Genomic DNA, 24908 nt, shown 5'->3' with positions numbered 1-24908 from the left:
ATGAAATAAAATAGAAATGATGAAGTGCTGTTAAAGAAATTAGTGATCGCGAAAGAGAATTTTTCTCTGTTAAGGTAAAATTTTACGGCAATAACAATAATTTGTCATGGCATGAGTGGATGTTTTTCGATCCAAGTACATGGTAGCCTGCGTACTACGAGCTAAGAAGCCAACTAAGGTCTAAAAATGGCCAGAGAAAAAGTTTATCGTAAACTTCAAGCTGTTGCTATGTGAAAATCACCGACGTCCATGATTCTGTACCGGACAGAAAGAATTTTGGAAAAAAAGTCCCGAGAGAATATCACGACGCATGGAAAAACAACCTATTGGTAAGAAAAGGAATATGGTCGCATGAAATTCCATAGAATTTAATTCTAATAAAATAACTAGGAATAACCATAAGTTAGTGCCAGATTTGGGATTATATTTTAAATATTTCGTTGGCTTCTTTAAGCCAAACGGTTGTTTAGAGTGCCATTTAAAAAATTTCTCCAGGAAATTTCCCCATAGAACTATGGTATTAATAGATCTTCGAATGGCTGACCATATGATTGAACGTAGTGATTTAATGTTTTCACGTTATACCCGTTAGGGACCTATTTCAACTTCTAATTTCCCATGTTGACTGTAGTCTGATGAATAATTATTGAATGCAATCCATGTGATTGATGCTACCTTGTGCGCAATAAATTTTAATTTCTCCAAACATACGAAGTCGTCCGAAAGTATTTTCCTTCCAGGATTTACACAGCAACTCCTCCTCCAATTACTAGATAGTCTTCAGTAATTTTTTATGGTCGTTAAGAGAAGAAAATAAGCCAAATATAAATACGCTGGAAACCATTAACAAATACCGGTTTTGAGAATGAGACGCGTAAGATGCTTCGACAACGATTAACCTTGGCCGTAATGATATTGAGGAAAAATAGGTTTATGGTCATGAGACCCAAATTTAAATATTAACTCAATTTTTCCTGAATTTTAAGCAATTTTTGTACGAAAAATTAGCACCATAAGAAGGACAAAGGGATCCCATCAGTGCTTTTTTATGCACAATCGCGCGTCGCTAAACTTCTGCACTTTCATGCTGGCGAGACGGGAATATATTCTTATAACTTCAGCAATATCGCGTGAAATTGAGACACTAGGTGAAGATCCTATAGGAACTGTTTCAAGACGGCAAGATTATATCCAAGCTAAAGATCAGGTATGCCATGCGTGTCTCAACGGAATCAGAGTAGATTTCGTTTCCCATGAACTTAGTCATTCAAAGAATCGCATTCACAAATTTTGCTGATCTTCACGCTGAAATTATCACGCTAAGAATTAATACTAAACATAATACGTGCACACAGAGAAAATAACCTCAGCAAGCGAAGGCAAATGCCAATACGTTTCATAGCTGGCGAAACATGCTTACCTCGTAACTTTTCGAGTCTTGGGCGTAAAAATATTAAAAAATTCATTGAGTAATTATCATTAGCCTTATCATGGTAACATATGCAGGACTTCGACTTCGCGTTGTATCCTTCAGCCACTCAGAGATAAGAACTCGGCATCATGGCAAGGAATTCGGGTTCACGTCCTCGGGATGGATTGTTTAAAAAACGATATATTTGTGGGGACGTACAGGGATTACCTTTCAAGTTTTTTACGTGGTACTTTGAATAGAATCGTGATAAATGTATTTGATTTCATTGATTATTTCATTGACATAAAGTAGTAATTTGGACAATGAAATTATACTCATAAATGAAATTAACTCATAAATCCAGTGAGAAACACAAACTTACATCGATTTATAAATAATATCAATTTCAATATCAATTTATAAATGAAAATTTAAAATAAGAGCTTGGGCAATAATATTTTAAATGCAAACATGGCGCACAGCGACAATTTTTAAATTAAGTTAAAACCAATTTTATTTACGTGTGAATATTAATTTAACAAAAACAATCCCGCCCTCAGTTTAAAAAAAATGGAAGCTAATCAAGGAAGACTTACATTGACAAACCATTTCCAAACAACCCTGACTCGAATTTTGAAGTTAGAGAGTAAGTTGCTCAGGAAAAAATGTATTCCCAGCACTTTTATTTTATTCAAGATATAAAACAATTTTACTTACCATCAAATGTTTCGTCACAAATGCACGTCTTGCACCCGTCTTTTGGGTAGAAACGCTGTCCTTTTATGTAGGTTTGCCCTTCAAATTCGCAGGTAGCTATTTCTTTCTCGCCTTCTGTTTTATTGTTTGCTGAAAACAAATATTCAAAATAAACACTCCACGTCACATATATATAATCCTATTTACACTATAATTTCATAATAATAATCCAAAAATCCAAAAAGTCAGAGGTGAAGACAGATATGCGAGAATATACCTAGATTTGACAAATAATTCGAGCATGACAGGGATTCTAAAAACGGTGAGGAAAACTATGGGTCCCTGATAACTAAAGAATAATGGAAATTAAGAAGATATGAAGAAGCATGTAAAAATAGATGTAAGATCACTAAAAATGACGAGATGAAAACGAGACTGATATTTTTTGGGAATCTGTATAGCATAGATTTTTATTTGTATCTTTATGCATCTTTGAAACAGAAGACTACCGTACTTTCACGTAAAAAAGTAGCGAAGAACCTATTTAACTCAGATGAATTAGAAGTGGTAATAGAAATACAGAGTTTCAGAAATAAAAACGAAAAACTGGAGGGTTTTTAACGTGAAAGATAGATAATAAAATGCCTCAAGTGGTCTGAGGAAAAGAAAAATATTCAGAATGAAAATGAGGTGTTTTGGAGGAAAAGCAAAACACAGAGACGAGTGTTTTGAAATTGAAAACCCTCCGTGTCGGGCGGTTGAGGAACAGTATTAATTGGGAGGCGAATCATCGTGGGCGGGAGTTCATGAGAATCACATTATTAAATTTTGATGCGCCACAGGAGCGTAAAAAGCTGTCCCGGTAAACCATATTAACCCCAATCAGCTAGTTAAGAATACAATAATAAATTAGAGAATTTTTCTGTGTTGTTTGAGCAGTAAGTTGTTTGTGTTGGCAGAAATTAAAAAATAACAATTACAGCATGAAATAGAGCAATTTTTTATGACAGTTAAATATTTTTTTTTTTAATGTTTGCTGTGAATGGATGATTATGTATTCACCGGCTTCTGTTTGTATATTTTAACACACATTTTTTCAATTATTTTTTCTTATTTATCACAAATAGAAGTTTTTATAACTTTGTATATTTTTTATTTTTTCCCTTTTCCATTTTTTTTGGTTTTCCGCATAATATGCAGCAATAAATCTATACAATACTTGGCTATTTAAATACTTGAATAAAGAAAGACATAGAAAAGACTCATAGAAGAGTAACTTGGTGAGACATTGTCATGTAATGTATGTAATTGGAATTGATGGATCATAATCGCAAATGTCTGTAAGTAAAGTGTTGCTATGTCTCATTTTAAATGAGTTACCAAATACTCACTATCGGTATATTGAGAGCGAACTAAGACTTGGGTCAACTGGAGCCTAAGAAGAAAAGCTCTTCATGCTTACCGATGCGAATGACTACACTATCGGTATGCCGTACTGCCTTAAAAATATACGCTGCGGCTATTTTAATACGCACGTAATTTTAATTGTGATACGCTCACATAATGGACATCTACATCTACATAATACCCCGCAAGCCGCCTAAAAGGCGTGTGGCAGGGGGTATTAGGACACCAGCCGTTTACAGCTATTAAAAAAAAAAGAAGAAGAGCTCTAACGAGGTTGGGACAAGCGTTTATTAAAGTCCTTTATTGTTCGGGGGAAAAACGAATTCCCATATCTATCCGTACGGCAAACAATCTCTCTTAATTTATCGCTTCTGTCGGACCTGGAAATATAGTGTGGCTCTAAGATTATGTTCTCTGTGTCTCTCTTAAAGATATCCATTCTTAATTGTTCAAGCAATCTAAGCCTAGCGCGCAGCCTCCGAGTCTCCAACGGCTCCCAGCCTAATTCGCTTAACATCTGGGTAACACTGTCTGTACGCCCGTATATGGAGGGTAATAACTTGAATTTACGTGCATCAGCGTTAATTATTCTCAAAGAATAAACAAATTGTCTTGTCGCAGTTATAGCAAATGGATACTTTAGATTGAGATAGCGTCTTTATATGAATTTATTCCCAGTGAAAATTTAATATACGACAGGAAAAAGATCAATATTCACATACATTGGGTTTCAATGTCTATTGATTAAGTCTATCGACAGATAACCAGAAGCAACATGGCAAAGTTAGTTCATATGTTAAGCATAATAATTTCAAATGACGGCATATTAACGGCAGTTTACATCATATTATAGGTTTTTGCTGCGAATTGATGGGAATGGAATATCGCTAAGTTATTGAAGAATGTTCTTTTTTCTTCATCCATCAAAATCATGCGTTGCTAAATGGCTAAATTATGGCCCATGATGGGTCGAAATTTCTTGAACCTTGCTTGCTTTTTTTTTGTTTCAATCGATTAATTTTTCTTTCACATCCAAAAATCAATGTTAAAAAATTATGGCATTGTAAAAACTGAATGTACCTGGTCAATTATAAGTTTTGCAAAAATATTGGTATATTTTGCATAGCTCAAAAAAGATTTCGTAACAGTAACGCAATTCAAATTGATAACATCACCTAACTTTTCGTTTATCTTGTTCAAAAAACTTCTTTGGCTAAGTTATCCTTCGATGGTCAACGCAGAAATTAAGTCACGTAGATAAGCAGTGGAATACCTTTACTTTTCAATAAATACTTTTTCAGCAGTTTCATCACCTTTTTTCAATCAACAAACGCATCTTGACCTAATCTCATCGATATATGTCAAATGATTCGGAATATACAAATTTTAATTTATTTGAAGCAAGTAGTACTGGCGACGTATAGAAAGTAATTGTGATGACATTGAAATATTATTTGCAAATTTTTATTACCCATAATTCACGGTGAAACAAAAGCCAAGTACTGTGGTAAAAACATTTTTATTTTCTGTCGACTAGTTTCTATTTCATCGTTCCACCAAGTAACGCCCAAATCAGTTGATTTTATTGCCTACAATACTTATAAACCGACCCGTCTTATAGTCTATATGTCACAATTTCCATGCTATGACGCAGCCTTACATCAATGTCCGACAAAGAAAAACGTATTTATTCTGTTGATACATATTTTTTTTATACTATCATATCATCACAGCTCAAGTCAACTATTTTCTATGCATACATGATCATCAACTCAAGAGTCCGCAAATGTTTCCGGATTTTTATGCTTACACTCAAAACATCGTAAATAAATTTACCGCGTCAGTTATTGAAGCGATAAAAGGAGGAAAAATTACGAAATTTTCATTAAAATTACAGCAATCAACATCAATCGCGTTGCAACCCCGTTGAGTATAAGAAATGAAAACGATCAATTTCTATAAAATAAGGTTGATAAAATACACTGAGATTCTAATTTTATTTCATGCATCGACTTCAATACTTACGGCAATAAGTGGATGAAGAACAGCAATCTTTCAATGAATACTGCCGAATGCAGGATGGGTGGGGTAGAGGAACACCGAACAACTCCGCACATTCGATCTGAGCACAAATGAAGTCAACTGGCCTGAAGAGAAATAGTGATAAATCAGAAATTACTTATTATAGCAAAAATTATATTTAAAAAAACTTGATTCTCCACTTAGTATTAATAACTTACCTTTCATCACCACCAATGCAGACGCACGATGCTAAGCAATTTTGGGATGTTTTATTAGTTGGAACCCTCTCACCAATATCGTACTCAGTGCCACGATAGTGGCACTTATTGGCGTTTCTTGCGGAGAAAGAACCTAATGGAGAAAGATAAACATTATTCCTGAGGGGAAGTAAAAATTTCTCTATTCAATACTAGTTTCGTCTATAAAAACGATTGTAAAAGTACGCGTAAATCGAAAGGAATATAATTTCCTTCGGTATATTTATTAAAATAATACACCTAGTTCTATGCTTGAATCATCAATTTAGCCACTACTTCCCTGGCACTGAAAACAAGCACGAGAATACCTGTATCATTCATGTATGGTAGTAGCGTATATGTTGCTACTATGCACAGCAATATAATAAACAGTAAATTCTCGGGGACTACTCGACGGTGTCTTTTCATGTTAATAGTGAAGGAAATGAGGCTTTGGAAGGACTGGGCAAAAGTACTTTTATAACTAAACCGACCCGGGCTCCACAGGTGACGCGAGTGGGACCGCGAAGTTCCTTATATACCAACCCTTAAAGGTGGCGTCATAAAATGGCGGGAAGGGGAAACAAAGAACAGAAAAGGAAGGAAGAGGCGGGAAACAGGTCGGTAATGTGACTTGGCGAGGGCGGGGTGTGGGGTCGTGACGAGGGATGGGCAAAGTTAAATGAAGGAAGGTCGGGGGACAGAGAGACTGGCTTGGGACGCATAATAGTTTCGAGGGGCAGTGGCGCAGCGAGGGGGGGGGGGGGGGTTTGGGGGTTTAAACCCACCCAGAGCTCGGAGAAATTTTTAAGTTTAATCCATTTTACTTATTTGGATCAGTATCACTTATAGAATAGTGTAAGGATTAATCAAATATCCATCAGAAGGCCGTGAAACTCGCCATTTTGAACCATTATTCTTGAAATTTTTCTAAAGGAGGGCCCTCGCAACCCCTGCTTAACCTGGCGGGTATGCAATACCCCCACACCCCTAAGTATTATTTGTGCCTAAAACCCCCCCTAGCCTTAATTCTTCGCTGCGCCCCTGTCGAGGGGAGTAGGGGGAGCCTGCCCCCCACTTTAAATGATAATTTTCCCGAAAAAAACTACGGAACCTGAGCATTCAAGTAAAATGAAAACAAAAAAATCAAAAGTTTAAATAAATTTTAGAGTTAGATAGTACTTTACATGTTGTTTTCAGAGATTATTTTTAAAAATTTTCCAAGAACACTGGGGGGCTATGGAATACTCCTCCGTTTCACTGGGGGTATTCCAAAGTCTCTCATTCCCAGGGGGGATTGCTGGCTCCCCCAGCATAAAATTCTAAACTTCGCCCATGCGTGGGTGAAAGAGATAAGAGGTTACACAGAAATAATAAAGAGGCATTTATTTCATCATTATACTACAAAACCCACTTCCGACCACCGACTGACTGATCCATACAAATGTTTAGGGTGAACGAGACGAGATACGACAGAAAGTCGACTCGAAGAAACAATCGACTCCCTCTAAAATCGTCTGAAAACCTAGACAATATTTTCGAAACATTATGCCTCTACTTATTGGGAGCTTTTGGGGGGGGTCAAAAACCGATGGTAACGAGGAATTTGAGCATCACAGAGAAGCTTGTTTATGGCCCCGAAGTCATTGTGGCCGCCATTAGTCCATACTTCCTGACAGTCAGAAATCCCGGAAGCCAAGAATTATTTAGTATTCCTCGCAATGGCGTAACTATATTGAGAGGGATAGATAACTTAACCCCCCCCCCCAAAGCCTCAGGTAAATAAAAATAATATTCAAAACTATTGTCTAGTTTTGACTTAAATTTTAACGTAACCTTCTTATAAAACCCAAATTTTAAGTGCTAAAATGATGTAAAATATATTTGCAGGCATGTCATTTTTTTCAAAATTTTCCTAAAAATTTCCTAAATTTCCCGTGGGTGGGAGGTCGCCCTTCGACCATCCCCTCTCGTCCCCCCCAGAGCATATTCGTAATTACGTCACTGATTCCTAGGATTAAATTTATGTAAGTTAGATAACATCGAAAAAATGACCCTTAAGAAACAAACGGCAGACGAAAATTATAAGAACTAGCAGAGTGATTGGAAAAGGCCGCAGGCGAAAGTGAGTTTTCACACAGAATTCCAAAACACGCGCTTATTTGACTCGGAATGGAGTTCGCCTTTGACCTCTTAGATTTTAAGAAATTTGTTACATATGCTTGCCTCCTAAAAGAAAAAATATCATAAGAACAGCGGCAGATGAAGGAGGTGGAGAGGCCGCAGGAAAAATTGAACAGATGACAACCTTGAAGGTGGTTCACAATGAAAGTTATTATATCTCCAGCTCTAAATATAATATTTAAAAGTAATTGATTGATATCTTAAATTCACTTGTCTACACATATCAGACCTAAGACGCATTATCGGTGGAAGGTATTGATCACCACTAAGGTGCCGCGGAAAGTGGGTGAACCCCCAAAACAACGACCTTGCGTCCTTGCGTTAGAAGCATTTTGTGAATATAAAAAAAACAGCTGCACATCATAGGGCATTTTCAAAATGGCTGTTTCTCGCGGACATGACATTTTCGGCGTCACATGTTTCAGGAAGGAATCAATCAAAAACACAGTTTTATGTCACGAATTACTATTTAAACATGCATTGTTTTGAAAATTTCAAATGATGTAGAATAAAAATTTATTGTGAAACATCTTGGTTAAATAAGTCATTGCAGTATTTCCATTGAATTCAAGTTCAAGGAATCTTAAAATAAATGCACAGAATTCAGTGGAAATATTGAAGTATCTCATTTAACTAATATTAATAACTTTCGCCACATCGTGCAACACATCATGCATGAAACATTTGCTTACATTGATTACGTCCCTGCAATTGTTCCTTACAATAATTTTGTGACACACTCGAGACTTTGCAAATTACTACAAATTACTAAAATTTAAGGACCACAGCTTATACTTAAATCAAAGAATAATAAAAATGCTTAATGAACGCTTAAATATAAAAATGCGATTTATCAATTCTTTATTTTGGGTTATCGGTTACGTATTACCATAAATCGATTGATTGGAAGGGAATAATGGATTATTTCTATGGAGCGATTGGTATTTGCCTTTTCCCAGCAAGCTGGGGTAGTATAGATAGCGGTATACTTACTGCAGTCATATCTGGCTGGACAACAGACGCCATCTTGATATACAGGGCGGCAGTTGAGTTCAGAGTAGAAGCTTACAATACCACCCGTATCGCATTGACTGCGATCACAGTTTTCAGGAACCGCTAGAAAGAGGCAAGCGTACATTTTTAAAATATAATTCATTTATTTAATATCCTGGGGCTACACCAATTTAGAGCAAAAATATGTACATTTTTGAACCACGCAAATAGAAAAATCAACAATTTGTAACAAGATAGTGAAAAATAAAATATATGTTAATGTAATTTTCACTATTAAAATGCTGAGCACAAAGTATTTTGGAAATCATTTTACAAAATTCATCTGCATACTTTTTTTTAAAGTTACAAATAGAACTGCACTAAAATACCATTGCTAAATATGCAAAAAATCTACTACAATATAAAAAGAATGAAAAAATCAGAGGTCAATTTAAATTTATTATATATTTCATCTTACAATTAGAACTGGCAACAGAAGAACAACTTTTTATATTTTTGGGGAGGGTGATCCTGAAATGACGCGCAGTGACTAAGAAAGAATTTTAGGACTTCGTTGTGCGATGACTAGGAAAATGAAGATACCATGGATTAGGGTCACACGGAAAACATGTCGAAAAAATTTCAGTGGGAATAAATTAGAGGGGATCGAATCATTTAGAATCAAATTGTGGGCATCTTGCCGCTGACTGATTAACTCTTAAAAGGGATCTTAAAATATTAAAAAAAATATCTCATTTCTCATGATTCATGTATCGTGGTATCCCTGGAGCGATTCACAAGGTGGCGAGAAAGAATAACGAAAATTGTCTTATATTCTCGATAAATTTTCAGAATTTGCAATGCAATGCAAAATTTAGGAAAATATATACACATTTAATTTAGGTTGAGTTTCAATTTGATAAATAATTTTGAATAATAAACCATAAATCTGCCAAGTGATTTAGTATTTTTTTCCTTTAAGACCGTCATGAGGAAAGAATGAAGCAAAAAGATGAGTGGACAAAGTAGATTTTTGATATATGAGGTGCAAAGCAAATTAGGAAAAAGGAAGAGGAAATTCCGACATGATCACAGAGGAAAAAAATCCAAGATATTTTAGCAAAGTATATAATTGACCTTAGCTTCAGTGTCACACCTACGTATATAATTTGGATATGGAGGGCAAAGGCACAGGGTTGATACCATGGAAAAATGGAAGATAAAAAATGAAAGAATAAAAAAATAAGAAAAGATTAAAGAACACGCTCGTTCAAAAACAGTGTAAAATCAACGGGAAGAGGTTGGTTTAAGAGTGAGAAAGGAGAAGGAATAATTTTGACCAAATGGTGAAGAGATATTACTCGAATTTTAGCCCTTCAATATTCTTATAACACACTTGTTCTTAACTTGCTTCGTATGCTTGTTTGTTTCATCGATGAAATCTTGTAATTATTTCGTAACCCACTTCCCATGATCGGATCGCCTTGAAGTTTTGCACAATTCCTTGCTTTTGATGACAATACAATATTCAGTAATCAGGCACTTGACATGTTTTCCATTGCGCTCTAATTAATCATCTAAATTTCCATAATGAAATAATTGCTCCATTGACGGAGTTAGTTATAATTTTTTGGCATAAATTTCTTAAATAGCTCCGGATTAATCGATTACATGATTCACCACTTAAGAGTAGAAAATAAAAATGAAGTAAAACAAAGAAGAACCTTTCGCCGAAAAAGTATTAAGTTCAATGAAAAGTACAAAATTAGCTTTTCATCACACGGAGAATAATGTGTGGGTGCCGATCAGGCTTATTAGGAATGATTGTGGAAGAACCTGATAGGTGAGGTAGGATAGGCATACAATTTTAATATCTAAACCTAATCAGAATCCATACTTTATTCTTCGAGTGATAAACATCTTATTTTATTTACCTTTTTGTGAATTTTACACTGTTTTTGGCAAAAGCTTGTATTTTTAATCTTTCTTTTATTTAGTTTTTATTTTATACTTTTTAGTGGTGAATCAAGTAATCGATTAAGCCAGAGCTATTTAAGATATTTCTGGCAAAAAATTATAACTAACGCAATCAATTGAGAAATTATTTCCATGTGGAAATTTAGTTAAGTAATTAGATGGAACAAAATTTCAAATGTCTGATTATTGAATATTATGTAGTCGTCAAAAGCAAGAAACTGTTCAAACTTTCAAGCCAATCCGATCATGGGATGTGGGTTACAAATCAGTTACAAGATTTCATCGACAAAACAGACAAGCTGACGAAGAAAGTTAAGAGCAAGCGTGTAATAAGAGGATTAAATGGCTGAAATTGGAGGAATATCTCTTCACCATTCGGTCAAAAATATTCCTTCTCCTTTCTCATTTTCTTCTTACACCGAACCTCTTCCCGTTTGGTTTTCCTCTCTTTCATGATAAATTCCTTCGTTTCTTAACAGAAAAAGTTGTGCCACGGGGTGATTTTGGAGATGTATCACCAGTTATTGGCTTGCCCATCGAACAGAGTAGCAATCCTTTTTATCGTATACCATTCAGTAACCAATACGAAAACCAGGGTTCATAATTTTATGTCTTCAGTGAATGTGTATTGTTCACGCAGTTAAAAATATAATAAAAATAGTAAAAATATATTTAAAGATACAGACTTAAACATAAGCAATGAAATCAGGGCTGGCAGCTTTGATACTAGAGTATAAAATAACAATAATTGTGATTAAGAATAAAAAGTGAGATTGTTGTTGATTGTATTCTAAATTTTCCAAATTCTTACAACCACATCGTTAAGAAGGTCTACATTTTAATTACATCTAATTTTCATGCATTTTAATTTACACGTAACTTAATTTTAAGTTAATTCTATAATTTATTCAATAGAAATTCGTCTATTGTGGGCTTCCTTGATTAATAGAGCCATTAAGTTAATCTAAGGGTATCTGTCAAACACATTTCTGTGTGCGATCGATATTACTATGAACATAGGCCGTATAGTGGTGACCACATGGTGAAAAGTTTCAACCCCTTCTCTTCTGTATATAATTACTTCGTCTTTCTTCAAATCCCCAAAGCCAAGAGCCTCTAATCACAGACTGACCAAAAAACTGCTTTATTGCCACCATTTCATTAAAACAATATTTTGGCATTCTATTTTATCAGTTTCTTTTATGATATCTTCTACAACTTACAACTAGTAACTTAGTATGCCGTTTTACTCCTCATACATGTTATGACCTCATCATATATTAATTTCTTTACTTATTACCAACAATATACAGTGATCATAAAATATAAATGTCTCTCACACCGCATTACTAACGACCCGATTTTCATCCCCAATTTCCGTCTCAGTGAAATATTATTTATGGAAATTATTGTGCATGCTTAACTTTGCTTGAGCAGAAATAAAGCAAAACAGCGATGAAATAGAACTGGTTTAGGTCCCTTTCAATTCGAAATAATAATACGAATGAGTAATATGAGTAATGGCCATTAAACGAGATTCTGAAATCAAGAAAAATGATTAGGCAAAATCGAGAGTGAATGTTAGGCGTAACTGATATTATTGTCAGTGCCTTATTATATGTCTTAAAAGATGCCCGGTTACGCTCTATCCTTCGAAGTGACAACACCAGCATGATAAAGCAGGTTTTTAATGGTAGACCCAATAGATGAGGGAGAGGGAGGGGAGATGAAGACTGCGTTGGAGATACCAAGTAGAGAAGGATATAAGATAATATTTTCAGCTAAATAATACTGTCGACCAAATGAAATTCTCAATGGAACTCAAGATTTTTAGTACGTTTTCTTTGTAATTTAGGCAACCCGCAAAATCCATAAACCAGTAGGAGCTGCGCTACCCTAAAGCAATAGGGTTGTTCACCAATTTTTTTTTACTGTCTTAAATGAAAGTACACACCGAGGGGATACCGGCGACAGTTTCAGCGCTTTTCTAATCAAAAATTTAATCCTAAAAAAGCTAGGCGAAAAGTGTGGAATCCGAGGGCCGGCTCAAACGCTCCGAGAGCGCACGAAGGTTGCCGAAGGCATGCTGACGTCACACACAGCGAACTTCTCGCGGAAGCCGTCAACCCGGTCGAAAAACCTGTGATCCTGCGTCAGAGAAGAAACAACGAGGGTGAAAATGGAGGAAATTAGGAAGAAGGCGTATATATGTATTGCTTTCTACCGCTTTGTAATTCTACCACAATAAGAAATCCGGGAAAACGTTTTATTACTGTGCCTCTTAATTCTCGTGTGCGAAGGAAATGGTTAACTGCAGCAATGCGAGATGACCAAAAATATCAACGGCAAGACATCTTATTATTGCTGTGAAGATTCTTTTAATGTTAGTGTTAAATTTATACTAGATGCCAGCATCACAACGTCAGTTAACGTGATATTGTTTTACTTGCGGTCTTCCCAAATAAGTCGAACGGACGAAAACAATTTTAATTTAAGTTATTTGAATGGAAATAATTTACGAAAGATTAAGAACAATGTTTATGCTACTATTCAATGATCACCGAAGTTAATTTATGCTAACATAGTCTTAGATTTTTAATACACCAAAGATTGACACACAGTAACCAAACATAATGTTTATTGATGAAATATTCTCGAGCACATTCTCAGCCGAGAGTTTTGGAGTTGGTGAAAACAGTAATATAACTGACTTAATAATGAAGCTACCCCTAGAGGTACTTAGGAATACCTAATGATCCAATGTACGTCATTGATTTGCCCTCTGGAATATTTAAGATTGCCACTAGAGACATTTTCATCACCATCATCAAAATTCAATTAAATGACAGCTTGGAGAGATTAGGAGACCAATTACAAATCAGTAAGACAAGAGTTTTTCTACTATCCACGCAACTTTACCTCTTATTTCACAGTGCTTAAAAAATTTAATATTCTTTCCGAAGCATAACAAACTTGATCTACCATTGTCTTTTAAGCCAATTACAGCAATGTACAGTGTATATAATTGAATGTTTTGAAATTCAAATTCAAAAGCCCTCTGATCCAATAAATCAAGCTTTGACATGGAGTGAGTATAATAATATAAAAATGTAATGCTATCAAATATTTAGTACCTTGTGAACCAAATGAATTTGTAAATTTTGTTCCTCTGGGTTCTGGGTATGGCGGAAGAATAAGTGACAAAAATTATTTTTCCTGTGGTTTCTTCTGATTTTGTGCTCAGGACAAACTCTCCCTTTCATAGTGTATATATTATTCTCTTTTAAGTTGGATATAGCAAACTGCTGAATCGCCGTATTCTTTTCTGGCAGCGCTGAAATAGTTATCAACCCTTAGACCCATAGCACACGCCGATTTTGGACGGCCGTCAACATTCCAATGGTGAACAACGGAAGGGTATGGGAGCTTGCACACTGACCGACCGCGCACCGGCACCGGTAAAAAGTCGGTTAGCTACCGGCCAATGCCACTGCGGATCCCCTGCGCCAGGTCAACAACCAAGCAACTTATCTTTTGACCTGTGAAAATCCAGCGTGTGTGCAAGCAGCGCTTCACCGGTAAAATATCGGCCGGTATTTTACCGGCCGTCCAAAATCGGTGCGTGTGCAAGGGGCCTTACAGTAACATTCACAATAATAAATATTTACTATAATTCGCCATTCCATATCATGATTCAGACATATCTGAGACGAACAAAAGTGATTATTTTATGATAATAGTTTCCTTATGTCACCTAAGTTTTTATAGGCTATAAATTATCAAAAGCCTTTAAAACTAAAAAACGAGCATTGCGTGACAGGGATTTGTGTTATAATATGAAATGTACCCCTCGAGAACCATTTCAGCGTTTACTAGGGGATAATTCGAATAAAAATGGAAGCCAGGGCTGAGTAAATCGTAACAAAATTAAATATTTGATGGAAAATATACTCATAAGTACGATTAACATATTTAACAGTGCTATCATAATTAATATGCATTGACTCCTAACTTGCCTGCTTGACTCCTTGAATTTCCGGAGCGCTAAAAATGTCATTACTGCGTATTAAGATATTTTTCTTGTCTTAACCTCTTCTTATTCATGATAAAAAATGAGCATCAGAGCACTCATTTTAGGTGGGGTAGTAGAATTAGCCCTCACAAAGCCACAATCCGAAGGCATTTCTCACCACGGCATCCACAAATTCAAGCACGGCACGGATAACGGCGTTCACCGAAAGCGTGCAGTCAGCGAAGTAGCTGTGTGTGACGTCACAGCCATTCGAGCCTGACTTCCCGCCGAAACTGGCCGTTTCAAAGACGCACAAATTTCAACGGAGCACCAAAGAAAATGTAATGCACCTATTGCAGAAAAGTTTTCACCAATGTGAATTGTTAGCCAAAACTCACCGTTAGCATCTACTTAAATGGGTAATTTCGTTTGAGGTTAACACCCCTATTGCACCACGGTGTGAAAAGGTTTCTCATGTGAATTTTACCATGCAAAGTATTATGTCAGTTCTGAAAATAAATGCACTGGAGATATCCTATTCTTACCCCTTTTATGTGCCAAATATTAATATCATAATGTTTGGGCATAGGTGATAATATTTTCAACTAAATATCATCATAAACAAGAATTCACCCCAAATATGTAATAAGTACATGAAGAACAAACTTAGAAATACTGGTGAGTGTGCTGCTATCAGGAATGATAGTTCAATTTGAATGCCTAACTGAATATGCATGCGCGCTATGTATTCGAAAGCCTCTTCATACGCGTGATGATTTTCTCTGGTTACGCAAAAAAACTATCACTGATGAGGATAAGCAAGCAGATACTAATTGAACGAGACGATGCTTATAACTTAACAGTATATTTTATGGGCCGAAGAAAACTTAAAACGAGGTAAAAATGCTATAAGATGGCGTACTTATTCGACGCAAGCACTCGATGTCGTCATTGTTTGTCGTCAAATTACTTCAATATGTAAGTGATGCGCTCTTATTTTCTCAAATTAGAGAGTCGGTGATTGAAGGATCTATTCTATAATAAGAGTCGTTTATTTTACGCATGGAAATAAATAAAAAAAGAACTAAAAAATACAAGTAAAAATATGTGACACACGATGAAAAAGGAAATAAATTTCATGGTCGGCTCAAAATTTTCTCCATTCTCTAGCAGCTCCATCATCGAGCAGTAGGTTGAATGAGATAATTGAAATTTTAATGTGCTCAGGCTCCTCTGTGAATGATGATTTATTAGCCATATTGGGTAAAATAAATTTATTACTTTTCCAATCTCCTTCTCCATAATTTATGGGGAGTGTTTGACAGAATTATTCCCTCTCGAACTTCGTAGGTTTTAAACTTATTCTTTCGTCTTTTAGTCATCAGTGTGTGTAAAGTAAATCCTTGTCAACATTTGAGCGTAACTCAAAATTTGAGGATTTCACTGACAGTATTTCTTGCCAGCAATACTTTCGCCAAAACAGCAGACCACCACTATCTTTTCCTAGTTAGTTCCGCATTTATGTCATTTTATCGATTTTTTATCCAAAATTAATGCTTGGCTCTAGGTTAAGAGCCCTTAAAAAATCACCAGCTTCCGCCTAAATAATACCAGCCAGGTGGATATGAAGGAAATTCAATTTAACTCTCCTCCGACTTGAATTTTACTACGAGGTACGGAGGTGAGGTACGTAATAATTGATGATTCCGAAGGCTGAATAATAATGTGATAAGCAGAAAAGGAACGTTTATCTCATTTTAGTTGTTCAATAGAGCCTCCAATTAGCAAAAGAAAATTTTTCCCACGTCACCTTTTCGGACGTCCATTACCCTTGACAAATAGTAAAACTTGGCCGGTATGCGGCGGTTTTGGGCGAGGTCTGAACACTACGCCGAGTGCAACACTAAACAAAGTATTTTACAAACATGGCTACATGTAATACTTGTAACAGACAGTTACATGTTTCATAGTTATTTTTCACTAAAATGATGGCTAACTATCTTAACAAATAGGCGAGACGAGAGACCTGAGAAGGTACTGAGGGGTTCTCCCCCCTTACTCCCCCGATGGTTAAGCCACTGGTCTACAGTGCAACTTGGTTATTACGGCCTCGGCTGTGGCGTCAACACGACTTTAACATAATTCGTTCCTAAGTCCCGCCAAACTTAAAGTTTAAGAATAGGGTAGTTTCCTTCATCAAAGAAAACGAAAGGCATTGATTGCGATTCGTTACCCACCATTAGTGTATTCATAATATACAAATTATTTGGTTCTAGAAATTCCAGTTTAGACGAATGGCAATGGTCAATTTTAACCTCAATTAAAAAAGCCAGATTGGTGCCCATGCGATTCCACTCCACGTGACGTCACAGGGACCTAGTTTCTATACGAGTAGATAGGAGTTTTACATTGTCTGAGATTACTAATGCATGCATGAGGCACAGAGCTCAGGGAAACATCTCTTAATAATCACACATTAAAAATACCTAAGTTCGGAAAGTTTCCTTCGTTTGATAGGGGAACAAAAATCCTTATTTAAGCCAAGTGCTACCTGCTAGCAGGGTACTAAGCTACCTGATAGCAGCCTGCGTCGTATCAGCACTCAAGCCTCGCCCCAAGGTCACCTCACACGCCAACAGCGGGAACCAGAAATACGTCACACGGACTATTCCCAGCATTCCTACTTAGCCGTCGCGTTTTCGCGCGCTTGAAATTTTTCACTTATCGTTTAATCGCGAAAAATAGATATCGTCATTCGAAAATCTAAGAGCGTGGAATGCGTACTCTGGGAGTAATAATCTTTCGATTTAGGCAATAAAAAAATAAATGGAAACCACCCTATTGTGCCGTGCCTTAAATGACGTTACCAATTTAATACGTATATAATAGGTGTCCCTTTCAGCCAATGAACTTTCGATGAGTTTCCTACGACCTTTATTCTTGTCGAGTGTGCAACAAACTTAGAGTAGCAAATCAGAGGCTTCAAATAATTACGCATAGAGGGAAGCGTCTTCGGCAGTGGTATCCGACAGCCTCAAAGGTATCCCCAAAGTATAAGGTATCCTCAAAGGTATCCAAAAGGTATCCTCAGCCTTCAAATAATTACGCATAGATATGTGGCGCCTTCGGCGTAGAATTTCTAAACTCACGTTCATGAGCTAGCAGTTTTGGCAATAATTCCATAGCTCGTTGGCTTTTTGGGAAGAGCTGCTCGCCTGCTCCATTCGGGATGGCCGTTGATGCCTCCAGGTGGGACTCAACACTGCTGATATCACCATCCGGAAGATTACCTTTTGCTTAACGAATGACCAACATGAATGCGGGCATGAGTTCAAAACATGATCAAGACAGTAATTTTGCATTGAATTCAATCCGTAAAAATCAGCTAGTACATTATTTTCAATGACTATTTATTAAAATATTACTGGAGGGATTGATTATCTAAACAAAATTATGATGATGGCTGGTGCTCTCCTGGTAAAAAATAGGATAAAGGGCGAAAAAATCTAGAAAGCTTGTAAATATCTATCGGGTTAAATACCTAGTTTAGCTATTCATGCTGGAAAACAGTAAAATTTTCATTATTTTGGTATCTTTAGTTTTATTTTAAGTATTTTTAAGGTATATCAAGATCTTGAGATTCCTCTTCAAAATGAACAGGACCGAGTAAAGATGTCCTTTGTCGTCGCAAACCCCACGAATATTTTAAACATCCTTTAAGAATAAATGGGGTAAGATGAGAAAATAATTACATTTCGAATAAGCAAGACAGAAAAAGATAGGAGTAGGAATAGTAGCCATCAATGAGTAACAAACTGTCGCATTTATCTTTCGTCGTTTTGAACTTTTCCCTTTTGATTTATTTAACTTCCCATTTGACCTTTCTATTCTTGAAAAGAGTTCAGTGTTCTGGATCCATTTTTGAGAGAATTAATTCGTGCGCCGAATTTTGAACCGGTAAATAAGTTGTATTCTGAATTAAAATTAACACATTGATTAGACATAACAAGCTTTTGTTACAAACAAATCGATCTCTACATGAACACACATACCAACATGGGAGTACACTGCAAGGCACTCTGAGAGGTTTAAATCTGAATGCCGTGCAGGAGGTAATTTTTCTATCACCGAGTAATACTCTACTTAACTACCCTGTTTTTAGTGTCACCATCCTACTGCATGCATATATGAATGTCAACAAGCATACATGCAAAATTCATTCTGTTACATGAGTAGTCATACCGGTGTAACTAACAAGCTTCCGTAACTAACGAGTCAAAACATCAGTGCGTGCCGACTTGTTAATAAAACTGGGCACATTTTCAGACAGTCAAAAGTTACGGATGCGATCATCCTGAAAAAAGAAACAGATTTCAGACGTGGTAAATTAAAAAGCGGTCATTCAATGATCAGTTGAAAAATGACATTTTTGAACATCTCCGCTCTCGAATGAACAGCGATGTTTTTTCATTTTTTCGGAGTATGTCTTCTGTTTTAAATGTTGTGTGTAAATGCATTTCAAACACTTTTTATAAACGTAATATTGAGGTTTTCAGTTTAATAAATGCTAACATGCAAATATAACGGTTATCATAACAGAGTTTATTGATGACAAAGATTTATATTGAAAGGATATAATATGAATGAAAGGTAACAGACGAAATCTATGCATTTGAAGCATCAATGCTAATTTAAATGAGAAAATAATTTCAATTTAAATGTCGGGGAAGTATTATGTAGAAAATTAATCCACCACAAAAACAGCAATAACCTATCCTCGGTAGCTAAGGTAATATTACTTGATGTAATTTCATTTCGTGGTTATGATTCTCAAATGATCCCCTCTAATTTGCCAGTCTTGGGTAGTTCAGAAAAAAGTTTTACTGCTAAAAAACAACATATTTTTCTTACTCACAAAATTTCTATTTGATCGGTATTTTCCTTAATATTAAAAATCTCGTAGTTGTGATGCGATCGATTTTAAGGGACAAGTTTATTTTTGAAACAGTATTTCTAGCAGATTTCTCTTCGAAAAGGGATAATAATGGTCGTGCTCTGATGAATATACCACTGCACTTCTTCGCATTTCTTCTCTCCATTGGGAGATCTTGAACTTAATGCACTTTGCAGTTGATTCTCCAACACCACTTTTAAATGGAGATAGCGAAACACAAAGATATCTGAGAAGTGGGATCTATTGTTATAATGAATAAAGTAACGTCGTATTTTCATATTTGTATTTTTAGCGAGCTTTTTGGAGACATCTAGCGTAAATCATGAGGTATGGAACCAAATCGCTACGAATTTTATATTTTACCTCATCTCACGTAGGACCTTATCCGTAGGCCAATTGACAATGCCTGTAAATAATATTTGACATTAAAAAAATGAGTTGCATTGAGATAGCATCTGCATAGTATACCTTTCATCACCAAAATATTCTGTCGTGGCATCACTAGTTTCCTTATTTTCCCTAGAGACACGTAGAAAAAGTACAATATAGTTTAATACGTTGAAAAAGGATTGTCCTTTACAGTTGTAACAATATTTTCATCGATAAAACGGCTGGTCGGAGAACACCATCTTCATCTGTCTTTCACCGGGATACGGTCCACTGAGATTCGTCCGAATGTGACGCAAAGCGTTCTTTTTTTCGAGCGACGACTGGGTTTAACTTCAAAGGGACGTGCCGCAAAAATATAACTTCGCTTATCCACTCGGACTGAGTACGGCTTCATCGGATCGGGGAAAAAACCTTTTCCCGCATTTAGAGCCCCGCATTGTTGTCACCATAGCTGTGAACCGTAAGTCCGCCAGAAAAATATAAAAATCGCGGGATATTCTTTGCCACCATCGTAAGATCCGGTGAAAAATGGCTTTCTCGGAAAGACAGGCTTATACAATAGAGTGGTTTGCGTTTCCGACTCATAAACGACGGATTCGCAAAGCGCACTGGAGTGGGGAACCCGGAATAAGCATTTGCAAAGCTTATCCATGGCCCCAATAGTTCTGGAGTCTCGATCGAGTGGTCCGCAAACTAGCACGAATGGGATGGGGAACGATCGCCTCTTGGAAAGCTCTTTGAGAATCGGAGAGCGCCTCGATTAGACACGCTCTACCATCTGCAAGTATATTTGCGAGACTTATCCTTATTCTTTCCTTCCGACGATGGGCGATGTTCATTTCGGTATTGAGGCCTTTGAAGACATCGGCGTCCTCAGGTGTGCCCATCCGATGCACCCTCAACGTTCCCACGCAGATGGCTTACTTAATGATGACTCTAGACCTCTAATAATGAGACCTAGATAAGTCTAGGATGAGTGGCCAGGAGCGATCGCATTTTTCATATAAATCGATACTGCGTTCAAAATAAAAGTGGAAAAAAGAGTAGGGGAAGAGAATTTGCTTAAAAATAAAACTTAATTCCTTTGTTTTGAGCCGCCTTCTTGGCTAGCCTTCTTCAGAGGAGTTTCAAAAATTCCACTTGGAAACACCAAGTACGTTGTATTCGCTGAAAATATTTGGTAAAATATGCCCCGATCATTACAGCCTACCCGGAGACGGTTTGATTGAACAAAAGGCCCTGTACCTAGCACTGCTTCGATGGAGAATGAGAATGATTGCCGCTCCGAAGCTCGAACTTCGTTCTAAAATTTAGATATCCTGCGTTATTCATTATCTTTAAAGCCTATTTCGCAGGCAAAAACTTTAAGGAAAATGCCGTACCTTCAATACTCAGCCATTATCTCAGGCCAATAAACTCCTTAAGGTGACGAAAAATCCCGATAAACCACTGGCATTAATTGTATCGAACTTGAGCTATCCTGTTGAAATTTAAAAAGTTTTTCATTTCAACATGGAGCAATTTGACGATGACGCGAGAGAAACTATTGATTTCACAACACTATTATTGTTAGATCTTCGGGAGTTTTACCGACATTTTAAGAGTAAACATTTTACACATCAGAATATACCAAGGTAAAGTTTTTATATTTGAGGAACATACAAATGTTGGCAAGGGTCTCCTCTGAAAATCTTAGCGTAAGTTTTGGGCAAGTAATCCGTCACCAAAGAAGACCGGTCGCGCGGAAATGATGACCTTTTACTAATGAGCGCTCAATATCAAAAGCGGGCACATTTCTCATAGAAACCGTGAACGCAATTCGTGTAAGGGAATAGGGTGGTTTTCTTTTATTTTTTTAAATTGAAAGATTATAACTCCTGGAGTTCGCATTTCACGCTCTTAGATTTTCAAATGACGATATCTATTTTTCGCGATTAAATGAAGAGTGAAAATTTTCAAGGGCGCGAAAACGCGACGGCTAAATAGGAATGATGGGAAAAGTCCGTGTGACGTATTTCTGGTTCCCGCTGCCGCCCTGTGAGGTGACCTTAGGGTGTGGCTTTGAGCGCTGATACGATTCAGGTTGCTAGCATGTAGCAGAGTACCCTGCTAGCTGGTAGCGCTTGGCTTAAATAAGGATTATTAGTACCCTATCAAACGGAGGAAACTTTCCGACCTTTGGCAGTTTTAATAGGGGATTATCAAGAAATGTTTCCCTGAGCTCTGTGCCTCATGCATGGATTGGTAATCTCAGATGATGTATAAATCCTACCTACTCGTATAGAAACTAGGTCCCTGTGACGTCACGTGGATTGGCATCGCATGGGCGCCAATCTGGCCTTTTTCAAATGCGGTTAAAATTAACCATTGCCATTCGTCTGAACTGGGATTTTTAAAACCAAATAATTTGTATATTATGAATACAGTGATGGTGGGTAATGAACCGCAATCAATGCCTTTCGTTTTCTTTGATGAAGGAAACTACCCTATTGATCCGTGGTAAAATTTTCGTGGTGTGAGGACGAGAAAAAACCGTAGCTAATGTTTTTTTCAGTAACCATACATAAATAAAATACCTTTTGTTTGCCTCGACAGGGCTCCGTGCCACCTTCAACAGACCTAATGATAGGGAGGTTCCAATAACAGCTAATGCTGTATTCTTCGTAAAATTTAAATCATGCCCTTTTTGCACAAAACTGGATATTGAAAAGTAAAATATCGTCATTCCTGGTTATTGTTTTCCAATATGGCGCTTAAAAACTACTAATTTCCACCGAATATGATAACCACGATTAAAAAAGACATAGGCTTGTAGAAAATGTTGATTTTACAAAACATTCAACGAGGTGCGCATTAGGGTGTTATGTGCTCAAGATTAAGTTATGATAAAAATTAAACTTTGGCATATCAGCATACCAATAGCAAAATACCGTATTTTAGTCAAAATAGGTCACCCCGAAGACTGCATTAACGAGTCATTTATGCAGTACAAGAAACTTAAAGAAGTTAACATGGCTACTAAGGGTAACAGCTGGCTCAGGAAAAAAGGTCTTAATTTAAATTTATAGTAATTGGTTAATCTGAATTTCATTTGCCAAACATCTTTCAGGAAAGAGTTTCATTTGTTTGAGCAATGTTTTTAACCAAAAGTCACTAAAAGTTTTAATAAAATATTTGCTTTGAATTGCAATTTCTCGACTAAACCTCCATGAGTTAGGGCCTTAATGCTTTGATGAAGGCAGAAAGAGCCGAAAAAATTCAATAAGTGATTTTCGTAGGCTGAACTAATTTAGATTTTACATATTTGACGCTTGTCCTTGTCCTCTACTCTTCTGTACACTGGCACCCCGAGGTTTTCATAAAAATATTGTTTCAACATAAAAATAAATTCATAGGTAAGGAAAGGAAGGGATAGGAACATATAATAGAAAAAGGACGAGGACAACGGTGCTGTGGTAGGTGGAAAATGTGCAGTGAAGTGTAATGAAGTAATACTTCATCAATATTATGTTAATGCAAATTAATTATGAAAACCTACCAAAAGTAGCGCTAAGGTGAGCCAATGTTGCTGGTTGAAGAAGTATTTGGAGACTTGGATAAGGATTAATAGGAATTCTGCCAATTAAAAAAATAAATGTTTCAAAATATCAAAGCTTTTATTGTCATCTTAAGATTTTTTTAAAATGACGCGTAATGTACAGTTCTCTCGCGAATGGGAAAGATTATCAGTGAATATACTTCTACTTTGCCAGGATAAAAATTCTGATCCATGAGATACCATACTGCTTCTCTGAATTAATAAGATTGACAAATGAAACTCACCACCTGCTTTCTTTCCGAGCAGCCTTTTTAAGCGTCGGAATGTAAGAATTTCACCGTGACTTCTTGTCCCTCTTCCTAAGAATGTCAACAGACTCCGAGCCAGGTCCGTCCACTTTCTCCTTCACTCTGTCCCATGCTGCGCTCATAACTTCACGGCTGACCATGACGACATCGAAGCCAAGGTCCTAAGCGCATCATTCCCTTCGGAACAGCCAGTTCAATTGCTGTCCTAGTTGAGATGGCAACTCAAAATGGCTACGCCAATGAGTAAAATTGTAATGAATGGAAGGGGTGAAAATGAGACTAAAACTTTTAATCACTGAGCTTTGTCATAACTTGTCATATATACCGCTATGTATTCACCAAAATTGTAGAAAATGGCTCTTGTAGCAAACTTGTAGAAAAACTTGTGGCTTTGTTTTGATTTTTATCAGATCAATTGGTACCTCGTTGTACCCTGATTTTGTAAGAAGCAGCAGACAGTGACAGATAAAAAACTCCTATCGTAAAAACATCGGTACTTAACTCGAACAGGATGAAGAATAAAAGAATAACACTTTGTAAGGCTCACTCACAATTATGCGATGAGGGATGGGAAACAATTTTGTGGCCACAAAAAGGTTAAATAGATATAAAATTAAACCATTCAAAATAATTCGTAAGGGAATTGTGAAACATACTAGCAAAAATTGAAATAATGCATTCTGGATGTAAATTATAAACTCTTAGTAGAATGCTCTCTTTAAATTAGAATATCAGTTAATATTGATGCAAGAAACTCTCTCAAAATTTGCAAATACTCTC

The 24908-nt window shown here is 36.5% G+C and overlaps 1 protein-coding gene across 2 annotated transcripts in view; it reads right to left on the bottom strand.

Moving 5' to 3' along the window:
- The window catches only part of LOC124171050 (kielin/chordin-like protein), a 41250-nt gene that overhangs the window by 4018 nt on the left and 12324 nt on the right, over positions 1-24908 (bottom strand). The window contains exons 2-6 of one of the 2 annotated variants that reach the window (XM_046550197.1): positions 18088-18234; positions 8950-9072; positions 5755-5887; positions 5540-5661; positions 2129-2257 (exon numbers count right to left, since the gene is read on the bottom strand). In XM_046550197.1, the coding sequence (XP_046406153.1) occupies positions 2129-2257; positions 5540-5661; positions 5755-5887; positions 8950-9072; positions 18088-18234 (654 nt within the window). The remainder of the gene's footprint in view (positions 1-2128; positions 2258-5539; positions 5662-5754; positions 5888-8949; positions 9073-18087; positions 18235-24908) is intronic. The other variant, XM_046550198.1, reaches the window with a different exon arrangement.

Source organism: Ischnura elegans, chromosome X, assembly GCF_921293095.1.
Source record: "Ischnura elegans chromosome X, ioIscEleg1.1, whole genome shotgun sequence".
In the NCBI taxonomy this organism is placed as follows: Eukaryota; Metazoa; Arthropoda; class Insecta; order Odonata; family Coenagrionidae; genus Ischnura; species Ischnura elegans.
Note: the sequence above shows the minus strand (reverse complement) of the source record. Positions and strands in the feature narration are given on the sequence as shown.